We start from the raw sequence: 21,616 nt of genomic DNA, 5'->3' as shown, positions 1-21,616 counted from the left end.
ATTGTCTTTTATGTGCATTGGTGTTTTGCCTGGATGTATGCCTGTGCAAGGGTGCCAGATGCTCTAGAACTGGAGTTACAGAGAGTTGTGAACTGCTATGTGGGTGCTGGGAATTAAATCTGGGTCCTCTGGAAGAAAAATTGATACTTTTAACCTCTGAGCCATCTTTTTGGTCCCAACATCGTAATTCTTAACATGTATGGCCCCAAACACAAGGACACCCAAGTTTGTAAAAGATCCACTACAGCTTGAGTCACATACTGATCCTCATACACTGATATAGATGACTTCAATACCTGACTCTCACCAGAAGACAAGTAGTTCAGAAAAACGCTAATCAGAGAAATGCTAAATGAGATCATAGCCCAATTGGACCTAGCATACATTTATGTAACATTTCACCCAAACACCAAAGAATATATATTCTTCTCTGTACCTTATGGAACTTTATCCAGAGATTACCACATTCTCAGACACAAAACAAGTCTCAATAGATACAGGAAAATTGAAATAGCTCACTGCATCTTATGAGGCCACCACAGAATAATGCTTGATAACAACAGAAACAACAGAAAGCTTTCAAACACATGGATGCTGAACAACTTACCACTGAATGAAAAATGGGCAGGGAAAAAAAATAACAAAGAAATTAAAGACATTTTAGCATTGAATAAAAATGAATAAACAACATAGCCACACTTATGGGACACAATAAATGTGGTTCTGAAAGGCAAGATAATAGCACTAAGTGCCTACATAAAAGAACTAGGGAGAAGCCAGGTGGTGGTGTACACCTTTAATCCCAGAACTCAGGAGGCAGAGGCAGGTGGATTTCTGAGTCTAAGGCAAGTCTGGTCTACAGAACTAGTTCTAGGTCAACCAGGGACCTTACAGAGGAACCTTGTCTGCAAAAACAAAACAAAACAAAAACAAGATAGAGAAAATATCATTATAGAAATGTAACAGCACACCCAAAAGCTCTAGAATAAAAAGAAGAAATCATACAAAAAGGAGTACATGGCAAGAAATAATCAAACTGGGGACTGAAATCAATAAAAAAGAAACAAAGGGAACAATATAAAGAACTAATGAAACAGAGTTCGTTCTTTGAGGAAATCAAAAAGATCACCAAACCCTTACCCAAATTAACAGACACAGAGAGAATGTCCAAATTAACAAAATAAAAATAAAAAGGGAGACATAACTACAGACATGGAGATAATCCAGAGAATTATAGGTAAGGACATATTTTAAAAACTAATATTCCACCAAATTGAAAAATCTAAAAGAATTGGATAATTTTCTCAATAGGTACCACTTAGCAAAGTTAATCAAGATTAGATAAGCAATTTAAATAAACCTATATTCCCTAGTCAAATAGTTATTAAAGGTCTCTATCTCCCCCCAAAAAGCAGCTCAGGGTCCGAATGGTCTTAGCATATAATCTTATCAGACTTTCTTTTTCTTTTCTTTTTTTTCCAGAGCTGAGGACCGAACCCAGGGCCTTGTGCTTGCTAGGCAAGCGCTCTACCACTGAGCTAAATCCCCAACCCCTTTATCAGACTTTCACAAAAGAGTATTCCTCAATTCTATTATTCCTCAAATTATTCCACAAAATAGAAACTGAAGGAACATCATTCAATTTATTTTATAAGCCCACAGTTACCCTGATCCACAAGCCAGAAAATGACTCAATAACAGCAACAACAACAACAACAACAACAGAGAGAGGGAGAGAAAGAGAGAGAATTACAGACCAATTTCCCTTATCAACATAGATGCAAAAGTAATTAAATTATTTGGCAACCGAATGCAAGAACACACCAAAAAAGTTATCCACCATGATCAAGTAGATTTTATTCCAGAGATGCAGGAATGGTTCAATATACAGAAATCAATAAATGTAATCCACACTATAAGCAAGCTGAAAGACAAAACCACATGATCATTTCATTAGATGCAGAAAAGGACTTTGACAAAATCCAACAGCCTTTCATCATAAAAGTCATGGAGAGATGAAGGATACAAAGGATATACCTCTACATAATAAAGGCTATTTACAGCAAGCCATTAAACAATAGTAACTTAAATGGAAAGATACTCAAGATATTTTCACTGAAACCAGGAACAGAACAAGTTTGTGCACTTTTTCCATACCTATTCAATATAGTACTTGAAGTCTTAGCTAGAGCAACAAGACAACTAAAAGAGATCAACAAATATGCAAACTGGAAAGGAAGAAGTCAAAATAGTTTTATTTGCAGACAATATGATAGTATATATAAAGTCACCCTAAACATTCTATAAGGGAACTCCTACATCTGATAAACATTTTCAGCTCAGCAAAGTAGTTAGATACAAAGTCAACTCACAAAAATAAGTAGCCCTCCTGTATACAAATGGAAAATGGACTGAGAAAGATATCAAACACCTTTCACAATAGTCTCAAATAGCTAGATGTGGTGGCGTACGCTTTTAATCCCAGCACTTAGGAGGCAGAGGCAGGTGGATTGCTGTGAGTTCGAGGCCAGCCTGGTCTACAACATTGAGTCCAGGATAACCAGGACTATTACACAGAGAAACCCTGTCTCGAAAAAACCTTAAAAAAGTCTCAAATAATATAGAATAGCTTGGGAGTAACACTAATCAAGCAAGTGAAAGGCTTGTATGATAAAAATTTCAAGTCTCTAAAGAAAGAAGTTGAAGAAGATATCAGAAGATGGAAGGACTTCTCATGTTCCTGGATCAATTAGTTTAACATAGTAAAGTCAGCCATCCTTCCAAAAGCAATCTAAAGATTCAATGCAATCTCTATGAAAATCCCAATATAATTCTTGGGATTCATAGAGCTTCAAATTCATAGAACTTGAAAGGACAATTGTGAGATTCATATGGAAAAAAAATTTAAAAAGCTCAGGGTAGCTAAAACAATCTTGAAGAATAAAAACCTGCTGGAGATCTCACAATTCCTGATTTCAAGTTATATTATAAAGCTATAGTAATAAAAACTACATGGTATTGGCATAAAAACACACATGTTAAATCAAATTGAAGTCTGAAGATCCAGACATAAATGCACACACATGTGGACACCTGATCTTTGATAAAGAAGTGAGAAGTGCACACGGGGAAGAAAAAAAAAAGACAGCATTTTCAATGAAACATTGATGGTTGAACTGGATGTCTGCATGTAAAAGAATGCAAATAAATCCATATTTATCACCTGGCACAACACTTAGCTCTAAATGGATCAAAGTCCTCAAGGAAGATGTGGAGCAAGGGGGACACTCCTGCATTGCTGGTGGGAGTGTAAACTTGTGCAGCCAGCATGGAAATCAGTAAGACACTTCCTCAGAAAGATGGGAATTGATGTATCTCAAGATCCAGTTATGTTACCCTTGGGCATATACCCAGAGGATGCTTCATCCTACCTCAAGCACACTTGCTCAACCATGTTACTTGCTGCCCTATTCACAACAGTCAGAAATTAGAAAAAAAAAAAACCAAGACGTCCCTCAACAGAAGAATAGATAAGGAAACTGTTATATTTACACAGTAGAGTATTACTAACTTGTTAAAAAAAACAATGACATCATGAAAATTTCAGGGAAATGAATGGAACTAGAAGAAAATAATCATGAATGATGCAACTTACACCTAGAAAGATAAATATGGTAGGTACCTGCTTATATGTAAAATCTACCCATTAAACAAATGATAACCATGCTACAACCCGTAGACCCAGAGAGATTAGGTATAGAGGAAGGGATTGGGGAGAACACATGGATCTTCCTGGGAGTGGGAAATAGAATAGATATTCTGGGTGGACGGCAGGCAAGGGGGGCTGGGAACTGAGAATCAGTTCAGGAGAGAGGAGGAAGACAAGGCCGAGGGGCATCTGTGGGGAGGGACAGCTTGAATCTAGGGGCATTTGAGGAGTGGTATGCAGACCTAGCACAGTGGAGAATTTCTGAAATATATGAAGGTGATCCTAATGAAGTCTCCATATAACAGGGGAACAGAATCCCAACTGGCCGTCTTTTGTCGCCAAATGAAGCTTCCAGTGCCTGTCCTGGGTAGGTTACATCTAATTGAGTTGTTAAAACTTCCCTCTTGTAAGTTGTTTTTTTTTTTTTATACAGGTATTTTATCATGGTGACAAGAAAGCTAACCCTTGATTTACAATCTGTCTTTCCCAAAAGATATACTAGGTCAATAGAAGCATAAAATGTGTGTGAGTAACCAACCAATGTCTGATTTGACTCAAGGATTTCAACTCTAGGAGATGAAATCCATATGCAATACTGGTTAGGTTACCAGGAACCAGAGACTAGATAGCCCCCAAACCTCGGGTAAAACCAAACACTACTGGTTTAAATGAATGATAAATAAATAAATAAGTAAATAAACCAATAAAGTGACTACTAATGCTAACCTGCTATACTCATAGATCAGTGCCTTATTCACACAGCATCAGAGATGCTTCCTCCTGCAGCAGATGAGAACAAATACAGAGACCTTCACATGGGGTGTCTCCATAAAATCCTTCCCCTCAGAGCTCTGGAAACCTCAGGGAAGAGAACACATTAGGTGTATAGGATCTAGAAAGGATGGAGAAAATTAGGAGAACAAGGGCCTCTGCCTTGACTGAGGAAATTCATATGAGCTAACACAGACTGAAGCAGCAAGCACTGGGCCTACATGGGTCTGCACCAGGTCCTCTGCATATGTATGTGTGTGTGTGTATGTATGTGTATGTATATATACATATACATATATATATATATTAGCTTTCAGGTTAGTAGTTTTATTGGACTCTTGAGTGTATGAATGAGTGGGTCTCTGATCCTTGTGCTTTCTCTTCTGTTGGTCTGTCTTGTCAAACTTTATGTGATTGTGTTCGTTTTATTTTATTATATTGCTGAAGACAGTTTTGTTAAATAAGCTTAGAAGGAGAGGTGGGGTGGGTGTGGGGAGGCAAGGTGAAATAGAGGGACTAGGAGGAGAGGTGGGAGGGGAAGCTGCCACCAGGAGGTAAAGTAAATAACTTAATTAATAAAAATATATTCAGACAAAGGTTAGAGTAAAGTATACTTGACAGAAGGAGTAAAAGCAAAAACATGGCATGTTTTAAAAATCATTTGGTAAGCTGGGCATGGTGGTGCACGCCTTTAATCTCGGCACTCAGTAGGCAGAGGCAGGCGGATCTCTGTGAGGTCAAGGCCAGCCTGGTCTACAAAGCGAGTCCAGGACAGCCAAGGCTGACACAGAGAAATCCTGTCTCAGGGGAAAAAAAACACCAAAGGGGAAAAAACAATAAAAAATCATTTGGTGGCAATAGCAAAAAATCCATTCAACCAAGTTTAGAAAAATATTATTTATTTCAGTTTCTGGTGTTAAATACAGGACATGCTAGGTAAGCATTCTTGAAAAGGTAACTTTTATTCTCTTGGCTCAATTGTTACCTGGGAGGCTAACTGCTTTCCTCTGCTAAAGTAGGCCTAGTCCTGGAAGTTACAAGCCTCCTTATGATCTAGTCTAGGCCTAGAATGTTTTAGCCTCTGAGACTTACTGCTTAATAAGCTCACCTTTACTTGTTCTTTCTGAGCTCTGGGCTTGCTGGTTTAACTCAGCTGTTCTGGCTAAAAGTCTTCTCCAAAATGGCCAATTTAATCTGGTTTCTCTTTTGGCCCAGAGTGCTCTGCCTTGCCTCAAACTAACAGCAATTTGATCTAATCTTCTGGCTTCTTCTCATTTTCTGGACTGTTCTCTCTTCACCTGAGTTCTCTCTCTGCAACCAATCTCTCTATTACTGTCCTGGTTAAAAGAAAACAAAAAACCCAACAACAATAACAACAACAACAAAACCCCAAAACTACCTCCTCTCTCTGAAAAACTGCCTCTTAATGTAGTTTCCATTTTCACTCTATCCTACTGAGAGTTGGGCATAGCCTATTCTGTGATATGCCCATATCTAAATCTCTGATTTGTCACTTTTTTTTGGCCACTCAACTAGACATCATTTTTAAACATGGGTGCTTCCTTCTACAGACTAACTTTGCCTTTGTTTGGGATTAAAGGCGTGTACCACCATGCTGGATCTCTTCTTTACCTGAAGCTTGCTCTACACCAGGCTCGCCTTGAACGCAGATCTGTTTGCCTCTGGCTCCTGGGTTAAAGGCGTGTTTGCATTCCAGCCAGATCGCACAGACCCAGAAGACCTTTGCATGTGATCTCTTGCCAGCACAGCCATGTTCTGAATTAACATTCTTCTACACATTCTACTGCTGAACAACATCCCAAGGCCTTAGGTTATGTGTGTCCATGTGTCCATTTGCATGTGGAGCCTTGGGTGTCATTTTTCAAGTTCTAACAAATTATCAGAATCCCTTCTGATCTATTTCATTATACCTGAATGGGAGAGCTTGGTCTATTTTGTCTAAAACATTGACATGTAGACAGATGAACTAGTTCTTAATCTAATAAGCATTCCTGTGGAGACTAGGCCTATTATGTCAGGAGAGATGAAAGTGATGTGTAGTTCATTAAAAAGATAAGCAGAGAGCTGTAAGCAGAGCATCTATACTAACAGAAAGACTCAACTTAAGTGCTTGAGTCTCTGCTCTTCCTATGTGACTTTCTTTGCAGATGCTTCTGTACTCTGTATATGCTGTTGCCCCCTCCCCCCAGAAGTCAGTGATATTGTCAGGGTGGAGCAATACCAGTCAGGCACACATCTGTATTCCTACCTAAAGAATAAGGATTATCATTTGCAGCCTTGCCTGTTCAGCATATGAAGAGAATATATCTGCGGGGGAAAAAAAAGATCAACACAAAAAACATGAAACTCCTGAAAATTACGAGGTTGATGTGTTCCCTCTTTTTAGAGTTCTTTTTAGATGTAAACACTATTTTGCCTGGGTTATTTGTTTTCTTAATGTCCAGGGGTTGTTTTTTTCTTTCTTTCTTTATATATTTTAGATATTAGCTCTTTATTGGATGTGCAGTTGAATCATATGAAGAGACCCACCTCGATGTGGATTTTGTTTTTGTTTTTTGAGACAGGGTTTCTGTGTGTACCCCTGGCTGTCCGGAATTCACTCTGTAGACCAGGCTGGCCTTGAGTTTATAGAGATCCGCCTGCCTCTTGAGTGCTGGGATTACAGGCGTGTGCCACCACGCCCCGCCAGTGCAATCTGGATCTTTTGAGGTATGGGGATCCACTTTAAATTTTAGCTTCACCTTCTGGTGCCAGTTTATATAAAGGCTCGTGTAAAAAGAAAGAGGACTGAGAAAGCTATGTGCTTTTATTTCAACTAAAAACATATTAAGGGTAAAATATAAAAACACAGCATCCAGGTGCAAAACCCGGAACTGGATCTGACTGAGATGTTGTAGCTTCAGACTGATGGTTGGTGCACGCCCTTAATCCCAGTGCTTGGCAGACAGAGTTAGGAGGATCTGTGTGAGTTCTAGGCCAGCCTGGTCTGCAGAGCGAGCTCCAGGAAAGCCGAAGCTATAGAGAAACCATGTTTTGTGAGAGTGGGGAGGGCAGAAAAATGCTGTAGGTTTTTTTTCAACGTTTTTTTAAAAAAGGTTTTTCAGTGTAACAAACCCTGGGTGTCCTGGATGCGGTTTGTAGACCAGGCTGGCCAGGGATTCACAGAGATCTGCCTCCCTTTGAGTCCCTTAGTGCTAGGATTAAAGGTGTGTGCCACCATGGCCTGTGGCTGGTTCTTAGCTGTTTCACATCTGCGGCATTTCCATGGCATTCTCTGGCTAGATTACTAGAGAGCCAGGTGTCCTTGAACTCCAGTGTCACCACACAGTGGGAACTGAAATAGAGTGATATATATGAGCATTTATTTTTGTTGTTGTTTTGTGTTTTTAAAGAACAGAAAGTTGGAGCTGAAGAGATGGCCTCGGTGGGTAAGAGCGCTGGCTGCTTTCCTAGGGGGCACAGGTTCAGTTCCCACATGGCAGCTCACAACTGTCTGTAACTCCAATCCAGGGGATCCAACACACGGACATACACGCAGGTGAAACACTAGTGTACATAAAATTAGAAAATAAATACATTAAAAAAATGAGCAGAGGGGCTGGAGAGATGGCTCAGTGGTTAGGAGCACCGCCTGCTCTTCCAGAGGTCCTGAGTTCAATTCCCAGCAACCACATGGTGGCTCACAATCTATAATGTAATCTGATACCCTCTTCTGTAGATAAAACACTCATATGTAATAAATAAAATAAATAAATCTTTTAAAAAATGAACAGAAAGTTGTGTTTGTAGAAAAGGGGGATAGATTTTAAAGGACTTGCAGCTGAGGGGAACATGATAAAACTAAGTTGAACAAAATTTTCTAAGAGCCAGTAAAAAATTGTTAATGTTGACAATTTTGCTAAGATCACAGTTTGATGACATCATAATCTTTTTACCTTAGCAAGAGCAAAAATATAAGCACCTTGCAAAATATTTAGGTACAGCAAAATTTGGTGTAAAATCACTGTCATTTTTTTCTTCTTTGACAAATTCTCTCTGTATATCCTAGGTAGGCCTTGACCTAAAATCTTCCTGCCTCAGTAGCCCAGGTCCTAGGACTCTGGGATTAAAGGTGTGAGCTGCCACACCCAGCTTAGAGAGGGTATATAAGGAGACTCCAGGACCCAGCAAGCTCCATTCTTCTCCAGACCAGAGAGAGTGTGTTTCCACACCATCTGGCTCCAGACACTGAAGGATCGATCACCTCCACAAGCTGAGGATCTGACCCTAGAGCTCAGCTACTATTACTGAGTCCCTAAGAAACATGGCTGAGGCCAGAGTCAGTTGCTTGAGTGAGTACACAGGGGAAAGGGCACTAATATTTACTTGTTTGAATTAATTATACAACTGTGGCTTCTGCTTAGAAGTGATACTGTACTAATTAGCTAAAATGATTCTGTTCCCATTTCCTAGTAGACACTGTCTTTTCACAGAGGGGCCCTTTGTGCTCATGCTAGTGCTGTTAATATGCTAAAACTTTTCAGTATTTGTTCAAAAACTATTTCCTTACTTTCTGTGCTCATAATTACGTCATTTACCCTTTTTTGTGTCCTGAAAATACTCACTCTTTTTACTATCTGCTGTCACTTCATCTCTCTCCCCTCTCTGTCTCTGTTTCTGTCTCTGTGTGTGTGTGTGTGCGTGCGTGCGTGCGTGTGTGTGTGTGTGTGTGTGTGTGTGTGTGTGTCTGTGTTTGAGCCCTCAGGCATGCATGTTCACCTGTACATTCCTAATTACATAAATGGAGCCTTCTCATTATGTAGAATGTTACACACATATACATGTTTTCATATGCTCATGCTAGTACTGTCAACATGCTAAAACTATTTCCATACATCTTTGATCTTATAATTATGCTGTTTCTTCCTTTTTGTTCCATGAAAATACAGTGTTTTCTTTGCCTGCTGTTAATTTTCCATCTCTCACCCTGTCTCTGTCTCACGCTCTGTCTGTCTGTCTCTCTCTCTCTCCTCTCTGTCTCTGTCTCTGTCTCTGTCTCTGTATCTGTCTCTCTGTCTCTGTCTCTCTGTCTCTGTCTCTGTATCTGTGTCTCTATCTCTGTCTCTGTCTCTATCTCTGTCTCTCTCTCTCTCTCTCTCTCTGTCTCTCTCTCTCCCTCTCTCTCTCTCCTGTGTGTGTGTGTGTGCGTGCACGTGCAAGCACTCACATATGATGCAGGAGCAGTAGGTGTGTGTGTTCACCCGGGTGTTCCTAATTACATAAATGGAGCATGCTCAGTTGTACAATGTTACACACATCTGTACGTTTTCATGGCTCAGTATAGCCTATTGGTATCCCCTGGATAGATTATTTTCCCACTTTTTCATTAGTTCCTACTTGAATATGTAGTAAAAGCCTATGTGAAAACCAATGACCCCCTTGTCATTATCTGTCTCACTGTCTCACAACCAGTGGATTGACTAGACATGTGTTCTTTCCTACCCTTGATGCATGTGGATGTCTGCATGAAGATGCAGAGCAATGCCCTGGGCATTTGCCCACTGCAATACCCATGAGAGTGGTTGGAATCTCTGTAGGTCTGACCTACTGAAGGCAGATGTTGGGGAAATGGAACATGGGGATTGCCAAGTCTTTGGGGTACAGAGTATCTGCTTGCAAGCCTCATCACTTATCTCTGTGTCCTGGATTATTCTTCAGTAGAGTAGCACACAGACTAATAAATGCACCACATGTGGTGGGGTTGGAACACATACTTTGCATGTAAAGTGTCCTTCCTATTATGGGAATTCAATAGCCCGTCCCTTGAGATGAGACTGGGTAATCTGGGTATCTGTCTTGGGGAACACTAGATTCAGACCCAGCCTTGTGCACAATATTCCAAACAACCTGAATGTATTTAACTGGATCCTGTGAGTAGAGACAAGATGCTCCAAGTTTTCCTCTTACGTAGTAATATTTTACACTAAAATCGACATTCTTTTCAATAGATGCCTTAGATGATAGTAGTGAATTGGACATAAGGATACACAGTGTTTACACAATTCATTTCTAAATGTGTCTTAAGAAACAGATTGCACAGTACATACCGTGTGTCTGGTGTTCTTTGTGCAGCACCTGAAATTTAAAGCAAAGAAAATGGTCTCTGGCTTATGTTATGAATAGATGTGCTTTCAGGAGGATTTCTGGAATACCCCTTCACATGATGTGATTGCAAATGCCTACGAGTCCTCAAGTATAATATCATGTAGTGGTATATTTTATGCTGGTGTCACAGAGAAACTAAGCCTGCACCATTGTGCCACTGCCCACTTTTTCTGGTTCAAGGGTCACATTAGATACCACTATCTGTTCTTGGGTGTTCCCTCAGCCACACTGCAGCATGCCTGAGCATCTTTCTAACTCAGCTGTGAAATGATTGCTTTGTATACTGGTGTCTCAATCACTTACAGTAGTGTTCATGGGTTATAAGTGTTAGCCGTCAGCACCTCTACACAGGACACATGAAGCTTCCTCCACACTGATATTTGTGAAACACACTCCATGCAAATCATGGAACCTGAAGTGCCCCTCAACTGCTGGATGAAAATTACACCTCTATCTAATGAGCAAGCTATTTTTTTCTTCAGAAGAAAAGAGCCCTCACACAGATTCTGGTAATTGACACTGGATGCTTTGATGTTCTGTTCAGTCAGGACCTTTTTGGTCCAATTCCACTATCTCTCTTGCTTGAGATAACTCTGTAATACCCATGAAGACTCTGCTCAGTTTTGTTGATCGAAGGGGATGTTGACCAATACATAAGATCATTTATAGTAATCCTTTTATCTTACAGAAAAGAAAGGCCTTCTTACCTTTTCTTGGTTATCTGGTGAAGGTGCTTTGTCATCATTCTCTGGTGATTCTAGAGGGACAGAAAGTGACAGTAGCTCATGGTACAGCTTATTACTTAGGCATCATCCTTGCACTTAGTGTTGGTAAAAGAGCATTGACTTAGCACATGTGACTAGACCTAATCAACAGCATGGCTGGGCTACTGCATTCAGTTGAAAGCAAATTAAACAAAATAAGACCTGGAGAGACATGAGCAACAGAACAGCTGCATTTCGAGGCATTCAGAACCTAATATAATTTGTCTTCATTTGTGTTTGTGTAATTTCAACTTTGCACATATTTTCTGTTTGAAGTGACACTTTTGTGTTTGCATATAGAGGTCAGAGGACAATTTGTGGGATCTGTGTCTTCCCTTTTGCCGGGTATGTTCTGGGGATTTCAGTTGTAGGATATTGTGCCGGCAGGACTGGTCCACTTTTTTGGAAGGCACCACCTCTCTTGCTAAATGTGACCTAGGATACTCACATGTTTCTCTGTGCAACTCTGCACCTCCATACAGACTTTGTGGTTCCAGAGACAGAAGGAGTCCATAGCCTTGGGATTTCTTTTCTAGTCTGAATCAGGAACCTTTCCTCCTCCTCCTCCTCCTCCTGCTCAGTCAGAGCTTCAAATGGTTGCCAGATCCTTATGAGTTTTGGACTACTCTGAAACAGGACTTTCACTTTGCATCTTTGGATATACACATTTCCTGAAGACCATTCAGAGGCTGGGTCCTCTAATTCTCTGTGTGAATCTGAGACCATTCTCTCCCTCTCTATTTCCTACCCTCAGGAACAGGCTGGGATCATGGCTGTGTTTGCATTCCTACTTCCTGAAGCTGAACTGGAACATTCACAACAGTGGATTAAATTAGGAAAAGTAAATATATCTTTTTTGTCAGTGACATTTTACATATAAGTCAGATGTAGGTATAGAACTCCTAAACTCCAACAGAAATAAACAACACTTCAGCAAACTTTTCTAGTACATATTCAACATTAAAAGGCCAAAACCTTTCTACATACCAATAAAAAATATGCTAAAACTGAGATCAAGGAAGACTGCCTATCAAGGTTGCCTCAAAACTTAAATATCTGGTAGTAAACCTAAGAAAGGGTGTGATAGATCTCTACAGTGAAAACACTAGAAAGTTGAAGACACTACAAGTTGGAACGTCCCAACTCCCACTTTTAGATTGATAGGATTATTACAGTGATCATCTGACCAAAAGGAATTTCCATCCTCAATGGAAGATTACTCTTAATATCACGTAGAAGCACAAAAGACACAAAATTTCCAAGGAAATCCCTGTGCAAAGGGCAACCTTAGAGGGATTACCATGACAGATTTTCAGCTGTATAAAGACATCTGAGTAACCATGCAAAACTAGATATGTATATCAAGACAATAGAAAACTCAGATATGAATGCACACAATTAAAGCTTCTGATACTTGGCAGATACAGCTCTTAGGAACAAGGAGGACACCTTGATCAGAAACAAAGGCCAATGTTTATATAGTGAGGTGACAAGGCATGAATGCCAGAGAGATTGCCTACAAAGGGGAGCCAAGTTCAGATGTACAAGGAGATGATGCAGGAAAATCAGACACACCTGTGAAGACAAACACCTTGAGTGTACTGAACAGATAGGATACTGGAAGAGAGACACACTTCAGTTTGTAGAAAGACAAGCAAGTCAGATGATCTCAACAATGGGAAAAAATTCACATTTATGACCACCACAGAGAACCAAAGTCGGCTATAGAAAGACGGTGTAAAGAGACCTGAACTGCACTGCTCGTGTCCTTTAGCACTTGGATTATGGACAGTTATTTATGGGAACTCCTTAAGAAACCCTCTTCATCTCAGAGCCTGAGCGAAGTATGCATTAAAAAGAGCTGATGCAACAGCCAGTGATCCAGTCCCTCCTCACTTGGTACATCAGTCTTCACCTCTCAGTTACATCAAACATCCTGAATGGGAGTCCAACTTGAGGAGGATAGACCAGAAATGAACCATGGATTAACAGTGGGTATTTACTTTTCATGAAACTGTAGATATGGTAGGTAGTCCCATCAGACTAAGCACCCAATTGTGGCAATCTAACAGCCCTCCCATATTGGTACCACATGAAGCAGGGGTTAGCAGTGAACAGAGGGTTACTCATGGGCTCCTACAAGTCTTCAGGGATGAGAGAAATGGGCTTTTTTCCTCTTGCATCATTGCCTCACAATGCTAGATTATCACCTCCAGGTTATTGTGAGTATAGGAGGGAACACTGTCCCTCTTCAGACAGATTGACTCTATCACAGCTTAGTACACATCCTGAAGACAACATCATGGTTAAATTCAACTGTCCACTGGATGAAATCAAGACACTGGGAATGTGATTATTAGATTAATTGAGGAGGGAAGACAAATGAGCTCTGTATGACAGTATTGCTTAGGAAAGAATGAATGGTTATTAAAAATAAGAAAGTGAACCCAGAACAGGCATTAATCCTGGTTGTTTGTCTTTTCTTGTCTTGTGATTGGATTTAATGTGGCTGTCACATATACCTGTTTATATAGCTTTACTGTGTTCATGATCTGTAACCTTAAACTTCATTGACATCCAAACCAAACAAGCCAGTCGTTCTTTGGTTTGTTTAACTCACAGTATTTTGTCACAACAACCAAGAAAATGAGTCTGTCGGGGATGAAAATGGGAGCTACTTGCTTCAATCAAAAGCTTGGGCATTAGGTAGTAGCATCGACTGAAAAGAGTAAGTGTCCAGGGAAAGACCATGTAAATGACAAAGGACACTTCCATGTACTTTCCCTCCTCCCATTTTCCTTATCTTTACTGATATGGTTCCCATATTCTGATGCTCCAGGAACGGTGAGTAACAAGACAACTCCTAGGACCCTAGACACTTGCATGAGAGCAGAAATTCTGTAATGTAACTTGAATTTCACCCTCAATCATGAGATATTGGACAATTACAACATCATCCACATGTGAGCAAAGGTATTAAAAAGTGTGGTTCACCCATTCCTGTCTACACCAGGTAAAGCAACAGATTTACACAGAGTTCATGCTATTAAATAAGAGCCCAAGGTGACACTAAATGCCTTTGATGCCCTGTGCTTGTATTTCCAGTAAGGATTTCAAATACTTATATATTTATATTAATAGAAATGTACACTATCCATGTATAAAGATGCTATAAAAGTTAAATATAGCTTTACATGTGAAACAAAATCATTTTTAGCTACAACACTTAATTAGAGATAAAAAATTCCCACAGTACCTTCTGGATAGATGTATGTCTGTTCAGAAGGAGCCTCACAGACTCCAGGTATATTCAGTTCCTGAACCTCCACAGTTTGTTTGCCGTGAATTCCTCTTGACTTCGGAGAAACTGAAAATGTGATTATAACAGGGAGTCATGTCAGCCTCTTGGCACAAAATTAGAAAAAACCTACCATACAGTAAGCATTTATACATTTGAACTGATTGCTTGTTTCCAGGCAGAGTTGTCAGAGTAAGCCTGGTGCTTTAGGAGGAACACCTCATGGAGTGTGCAGTGTGCCTGGCACTACATGCACATCACATGGGAAGTCTAAATACATGAGGGTGTGAAAACACCAAAGGAAGTGCCACACGACTGCCCATGTCGTGTGTGTTGCTCTCAGATAGGCTTCACCCTAATCCTTTTCAATGCCCCATGGACACTGTGACACCCATGCAAAGCTAACCAACTGTTCACAAGCACACAAAGGATTTAGTAAGGATTACCCATGAGGCTCAGTAGCATAGAACAGACCTTTGTAGCATATACTGTAGGGAAAAATACAGGCACTACAGAAGTGCCCTGTGACATCTGTGAGGTGACAGAAGACCTCAGCTACACAGAAGTAACTGATTCAGTCCAGAGCCAGTGTTGCATTTACTGCAGAACACAGGAGAATGGCTGTTTACTCTTCATTCTTTGTCTAACCTTGTACATTACACCTCATGGACAATGTATGGTACAGCTTATGGGATGCAGGAAGCTAAGAAGCTGGAGTGAAATAATAGCTGCACTCATGGATCTGTGACCATCTCCCTGCCAGAAACAATGGGGCATAGGTATGCTCAAACTTTCAATCCAGAAGAAGCTGGACCAATCCTGGATCAGTAAATAGAGACTTCCTCTAGCATCCTCACCCTATCAGCGGCCTCTCAATGAGTCTGATCACTGGGGAACAAACTGGGAGGGTACCAATGCAGAGGATGTCCCATAAGGACTCACACTCCAAGTCACTCCAACCCGGTTTTCAAAATAAGGTTTGAAAATAGGGGTGTTCTTTTTATCTGCCCAAACCTGGAAAAACCCTCAACAGGAAGAAACCGGAAAAGGAGCTATGTGTCCCTGATAATGACAATGTCTCCTGAACTAAGTCTAGCTAAGAGACTGGCAGAGTCTACACCACTTTGTGTATAGGAGATGATCTTTACCTCATCCTCATAGAAGTCCTATTTCCACAATGTCGTCCATACAAACGCCCATGAGTGCAACTGACACAGCCCTATTCCATCTGTTTTCTTTTCTTTTTCTTTTCTATTTCAGAGAACAGACGTCTATCCCACAGTGGTCTGAATGTCACTATATGGAGATGAATGACCTTGAACTTATAATTCTCCTGTGAGAATCTCTGAAGGGACTGGTTTAGAGAGCTGTGACACCACAGCATATTTTATGTACAATAGGTGATCTAACCCAAGGCTTTAGAAATGTTAGGCCTACAATGAACCACACTCTCTCTAAAACTAGTTCCAGGTTACCAAAGCCATCCACAGCACAGGTTGAACATGTAGCCACAATCAAACAGAAAACAGTTCCAAATAATGATGGCTTCTTACTCCTAAGTGCTGCCTAGAGATCCACTAAGTGTCATTGTGACAGGCACACTGACACTGACCACCAGTGAAAGGAAGTCCTCCTGAAGCTCAGAGTCTGGCTCATACATCAAAACCTGTTGCCAGGACCTAAGGAGACCACTCAGAGGATGATAGGCCCTGTTACTCCTGGGGAGACACAAGTCTGGTACTGATTCTAACACAAATATGGAAGCTATAGACACAACTGTGTATAGTTCAGTTTACAGGAACCTGGCAGCCAGTTAGAGCCAACACAGGAACCATAGATGCTTATGCTCACATAGGTGAATACTTATGTACATGAAGTAAATAAACAATTACAAAATACATTGCTAAATGAATCAGTCAACACCAGTCCATAACCAAGCTGTGTCTGGAGTTCCTAGTGAACACTGTCTTTTTACAGAGTGGCCCTTTCTGTTCATGCTAGTGCCCTAACATGCTAAAAATTTTCAGTATTTGTTCAAAAACTTTTCCCCTACTTTTTGTGCTCATAATTTTGTCATTTAGCCTTTTTTGTTTTCTGAAAATACACTCTTTTCTTTGCCTGCTGTCACTTTCTCTCTCCTCTCTCTCTCTCTCTCTCTCTCTCTCTCTCTCTCTCTCTCTCTCTCTCTCTCTCTCTCTCTCTCTCTGTGTGTGTGTGTGTGTGTGTGTGTGTGTGTGTGTGTGTGCATATCCGCGAGACTCATTTGATGCCAGAGCTCCAGGTGCGTATGTTCACCTGTGTGTTCCTAATTACATAAATGGAGCCTTCTCAGTCACACAATGCTACACACATGTGTATGTTTTCATCGCTCAATATAGCCTATTGGTGTTCTCCCTGGGTAGATTATTTTCCCACTTTTTCATTAGTTCCTACTTGAATATGTAGTAAAAGCCTATGTGAAAGCCAATGCCATACCCTTTACAATATCTGTCTCACTGTCTCACAACCAGTGGATTGACTAGACATGTGTTCTTTTCTACCCTTGATGCATGTGGATGTCTGCATGAAGATGGAGTGCAATGCCCTGGGCATTTGCCCACTGCAATACCCATGAGAGTGGTTGGAATCTCTGTAGGTCTGACCTACTGAAGGCAGATGTTGGGGAAATGGAACATGGGGATTGCCAAGTCTTTGGGGTACAGAGTATCTGCTTGCAAGCCTCATCACTTATCTCTGTGCCCTGGATTATTCTTCAGTAGAGCAGCACACAGATTAATAAATGGACCACATGTGGTGGGGTTGGAACACATACTTTGCATGTAAAGTGTCCTTCCTATTATGGGAATTCAATAGCCCGTCCCTGGAGATTGGACTGGGTAATCTGGATATCTATCTTGGGGAACATCAGATTCAGACCCAGCCTTGTGCACAATATTCCAAATAACCTGAATGTATTTAACTGGATCCAGTGAGTAGAGACAAGATGCTCCAAGTTTTCCTCTTACGTAGTAATATTTTACACTAAAATTGACATTCTTTTCAATAGATGCCTTAGATGATAGTAGTGAATTGGACATAAGGATACACAGTGTTTACACAATTCATTTCTAAATGTGTCTTAAGAAACAGATTGCACAGTACATACCGTGTGTCTGGTATTCTTTGTGCAGCACCTGAAATTTAAAGCAAAGAAAATGGTCTCTGACTTATGTTATGAATAGATGTGCTTTCAGGAGGATTTCTGGAATACCCCTTCAAATGATGTGATTGCAAATGCCTACGAGTCCTCAAGTATAATATCATGTAGTGGTATATTTTATGCTGGTGTCACAGAGAAACTAAGCCTGCACCATTGTGCCACTGCCCACTTTTTCTGGTTCAAGGGTCACATTAGATACCACTATCTGTTCTCGGGTGTTCCCTCAGCCACACTGCAGCATGCCTGAGCATCTTTCTAACTCAGCTGTGAAATGATTGCTTTGTATACTGGTGTCTCAATCACTTACAGTAGTGTTCATGGGTTACAAGTGTTAGCCGTCAGCACCTCTATACAGGACACATGAAGCTTCCTCCACACTGATATTTGTGAAACACACTCCATGCAAATCATGGAACCTGAAGTGCCCCTCAACTGCTGGATGAAAATTACACCTCTATCTAATGAGCAAGCTATTTTTTTCTTCAGAAGAAAAGAGCCCTCACACAGATTCTGGTAATTGACACTGGATGCTTTGATGTTCTGTTCAGTCAGGACCTTGTTGGTCCAATTCCACTATCTCTCTTGCTTGAGATAACTCTGTAATACCCATGAAGACTCTGCTCAGTTTTGTTGATCGAAGGGGATGTTGACCAATACATAAGATCATTTATAGTAATCCTTTTATCTTACAGAAAAGAAAGGCCTTCTTACCTTTTCTTGGTTATCTGGTGAAGGTGCTTTGTCATCATTCTCTGGTGATTCTAGAGGGACAGAAAGTGACAGTAGCTCATGGTACAGCTTATTACTTAGGCATCATCCTTGCACTTAGTGTTGGTAAAAGAGCATTGACTTAACACATGTGACTAGACCTAATCAACAGCATGGCTGGGCTACTGCATTCAGTTGAAAGCAAATTAAACAAAATAAGACCTGGAGAGACATGAGCAACAGAACAGCTGCATTTCGAGGCATTCAGAACCTAATATAATTTGTCTTCATTTGTGTTTGTGTAATTTCAACTTTGCACATATTTTCTGTTTGAAGTGACACTTTTGTGTTTGCATATAGAGGTCAGAGGACAATTTGTGGGATCTGTGTCTTCCCTTTTGCCGGGTATGTTCTGGGGATTTTAGTTGTAGGATATTGTACCGGCAGGACTGGTCCACTTCTTTGGAAAGCACTACCTCTCTTGCTAAATGTGACCTTGGTTACTCACATGTTTCTCTGTGCAACTCTGCACCTCCATGAGACTTGGTGGTTTCAGAGACATGAAGAGTCCACAGCCTTGAGATCTCTTTTCTAGTCTGAATCAGGATCCTTACCTCCTCCTCCTCCTGGTCAGTCAGAGATTCAAATGCCCTTTTGAATCTGGCATATAGGTTGCCAGATCTATATGCCCTTTGGGATATTCTGAAACAGGACTTTCATTTTGCATCTTTGGATATACACATTTCCTGAACACCCTTCAGAGGCTGGGTCTTCTAATTCTCTGGGTGAATCTGAGTCCATTCTCTCCTTTTCTGCTTCCTTCCCTCAGGAACAGTCTGGGATCCTAGCTCTGTTTGCATTCCTACTTCCTGAAGCTGAACTGGAACATTCACCACAGTGGATTTATAAAACAGGAAAAATAAATATATCTTTTTTGTCAGGTGATAATTTATATGTAAGTCAGATGTAAGTATAGAACTCCTAAACTCCAACAGAAATAACCAACACTTCAGCACACAATTATAATACAAATCCAATATTAATAGGACAAAACCTGTCTATATACCAATAAAAAACATGCTAAAAATGAGATTAAGGAAGACTGCAAATCAAGGTTGCCTCAAAACTTAAAAAAAAAATGGTAGTAAATCTAACAAGTATGTGATAGATCTCTCCAGTAAAAACACTAGAGGCTAGAAGACACTACAAGATGGAATGCCCCAACTCCCACTCTTAGATTGGTAGAATTATTACAATGATCATCTGACCAAAAGGAATTTCCATCTTCAATGCAATATAAACCAAAATCTATATAATATCACAGAACTCTTAATATCACGTAGAGGCACAAAAGACTCAAAATTTCCAAAGAAATCCCTGTGCAAAGTGGCAACCTTAGAAGCATTACCATGTCAGATTTTCAGCTGTATTACAGAGTTATAGTAATAAAGATAGCATAGTAATCATCCAAAACTAGATATGTATATGAAGACAGTTGAAAAGTCAGGTATGAATGCACACAATTCAAGCTTCTGATACTTGGCAGATACAGCTCTTAGGAACAAGGAGGACACCTTGCTCAGAAACAAAGGTCAATGTTTATATAGTGAGGCGACAAGGCATGAATGCCAGAGAGATTGCCTACAAAGGGGAGTCAAGTTCAGATGTACAAGGAGATGATGCAGGAAAATCAGACACACCTGTGAAGACAAACGCCTTGAATGTACAGAACAGATAGGACACTGGAAGAAAGACACATCTCAGTTTGTTTATTCATTTCCCTTGAAAGACAAGCAAGGTCAGATGATCTCAACAACGAGAAAAAAAATTCACATATATGACCAACAGAGAGAACCAAAGTCGCATATGGAAAGACGGTGTCGAGGAGAACTGCACTGCATTGCCCATGTCCTTTAGCCCTTGTATTATGGACAGGATCTCCCTATGAAACCCTCTTCATCTTAGAGCCTGAGCAAAGTATGCATTAAAAAGAGCTGATATAGGAGCCAGAGATCCAGTCCCTCCTCACTTGGTACATCAGTCTTTAAGATCTCAGTTACCACAACCATCCTATATGCGAGTCCAACTTGAGGAGGATAGACCAGAAATGAGCCACAGATTAACAGTGGGCCTTTATTTTTCATGAAACTGCAGATGTGGTAGGTAGTCCCATCAGACTAAGCACCCAATTGTGGCAATCTAACAACTCTACCACATAGGTTCCACATATAGCAGGAGTTAGCAGTGAACAGAGAGCCACTCATGGGCTGCTACATGTCTTAGAGGTTGAAAGGGATGGGCTTTGTTCCTCCTGCATCATTGCCTCACAATGCTAGATTATCACCTCCAGGTTATTGTGAGTATAGGAGGGAACACTGTCCCTCTTCAGACAGATTGTCTCTATCACAGCTTAGTACACATCCTGAAGACGATGTCATGGTTAATTTCAACTGTCCACTGGATGAAATCCAGACACTGGAAATAAGATTATTAGATTATTGAGGAGGGAAGACAAAGGAGCTCTGTATGACATTATTGCTTAGGAAAGAATGAACGGTTATTAAAAAATAAGAAAGTGAACCCAGAACAGGCATTAATCCTGGTTGTTTGTCTTGTCTTGTCTTGTGACTGTATATAATGTGGCTGTCACGTATACCTGCCTCTCTATATAGCTTTACTGTGTTCATGGTCTGTATGCTTCAACTGCATTGACAACCAAATCAAACAAGCCAGTCCTTCTTTGGGGTTGTTTACCTCACAGTATTTTGTCACAACAACTGAGAAAATGTGTCAGTCGGGCATGAGAATGGGAGCTACGTGCTTCAATCAAAAGCTTGGGCATTAGGTAATAGCATCCATTGAAAAGAGTAAGTGTCCAGGGAAAGACCATGTAAATGATAAAGGACACTTCCATGGACTTTCCCTCCTCCTGTTTCCCTTATCTTTACTGATATGGTTCCCATATTCTCATGCTCCAGGAACGGTGAGTAACAAGACAACTC

At 40.5% G+C, this 21,616-nt stretch overlaps 1 protein-coding gene across 1 annotated transcript in view; it reads right to left on the bottom strand.

The window, feature by feature from the left end:
- Window positions 1–6,749: 6,749 nt before the first annotated feature.
- Window positions 6,750–21,616, bottom strand: part of LOC311580809 (uncharacterized protein) — a gene marked incomplete at its 3' end in the record, with an annotated part of 87,487 nt that continues 72,620 nt past the window's right edge. The window contains exons 26-31 of the mRNA XM_084752521.1: window positions 18,618–18,667; window positions 17,853–17,880; window positions 14,666–14,776; window positions 11,353–11,402; window positions 10,588–10,615; window positions 6,750–6,808 (exon numbers count right to left, since the gene is read on the bottom strand). Coding sequence (XP_084608647.1) covers window positions 6,750–6,808; window positions 10,588–10,615; window positions 11,353–11,402; window positions 14,666–14,776; window positions 17,853–17,880; window positions 18,618–18,667 — 326 coding nt within the window. The remainder of the gene's footprint in view (window positions 6,809–10,587; window positions 10,616–11,352; window positions 11,403–14,665; window positions 14,777–17,852; window positions 17,881–18,617; window positions 18,668–21,616) is intronic.

Source organism: Acomys minous, assembly GCF_964271855.1.
Source record: "Acomys minous genome assembly, chromosome: 13".
Lineage (NCBI taxonomy): Eukaryota > Metazoa > Chordata > Mammalia > Rodentia > Muridae > Acomys > Acomys minous.
This window is presented reverse-complemented; position numbering and strand designations above follow the sequence as displayed.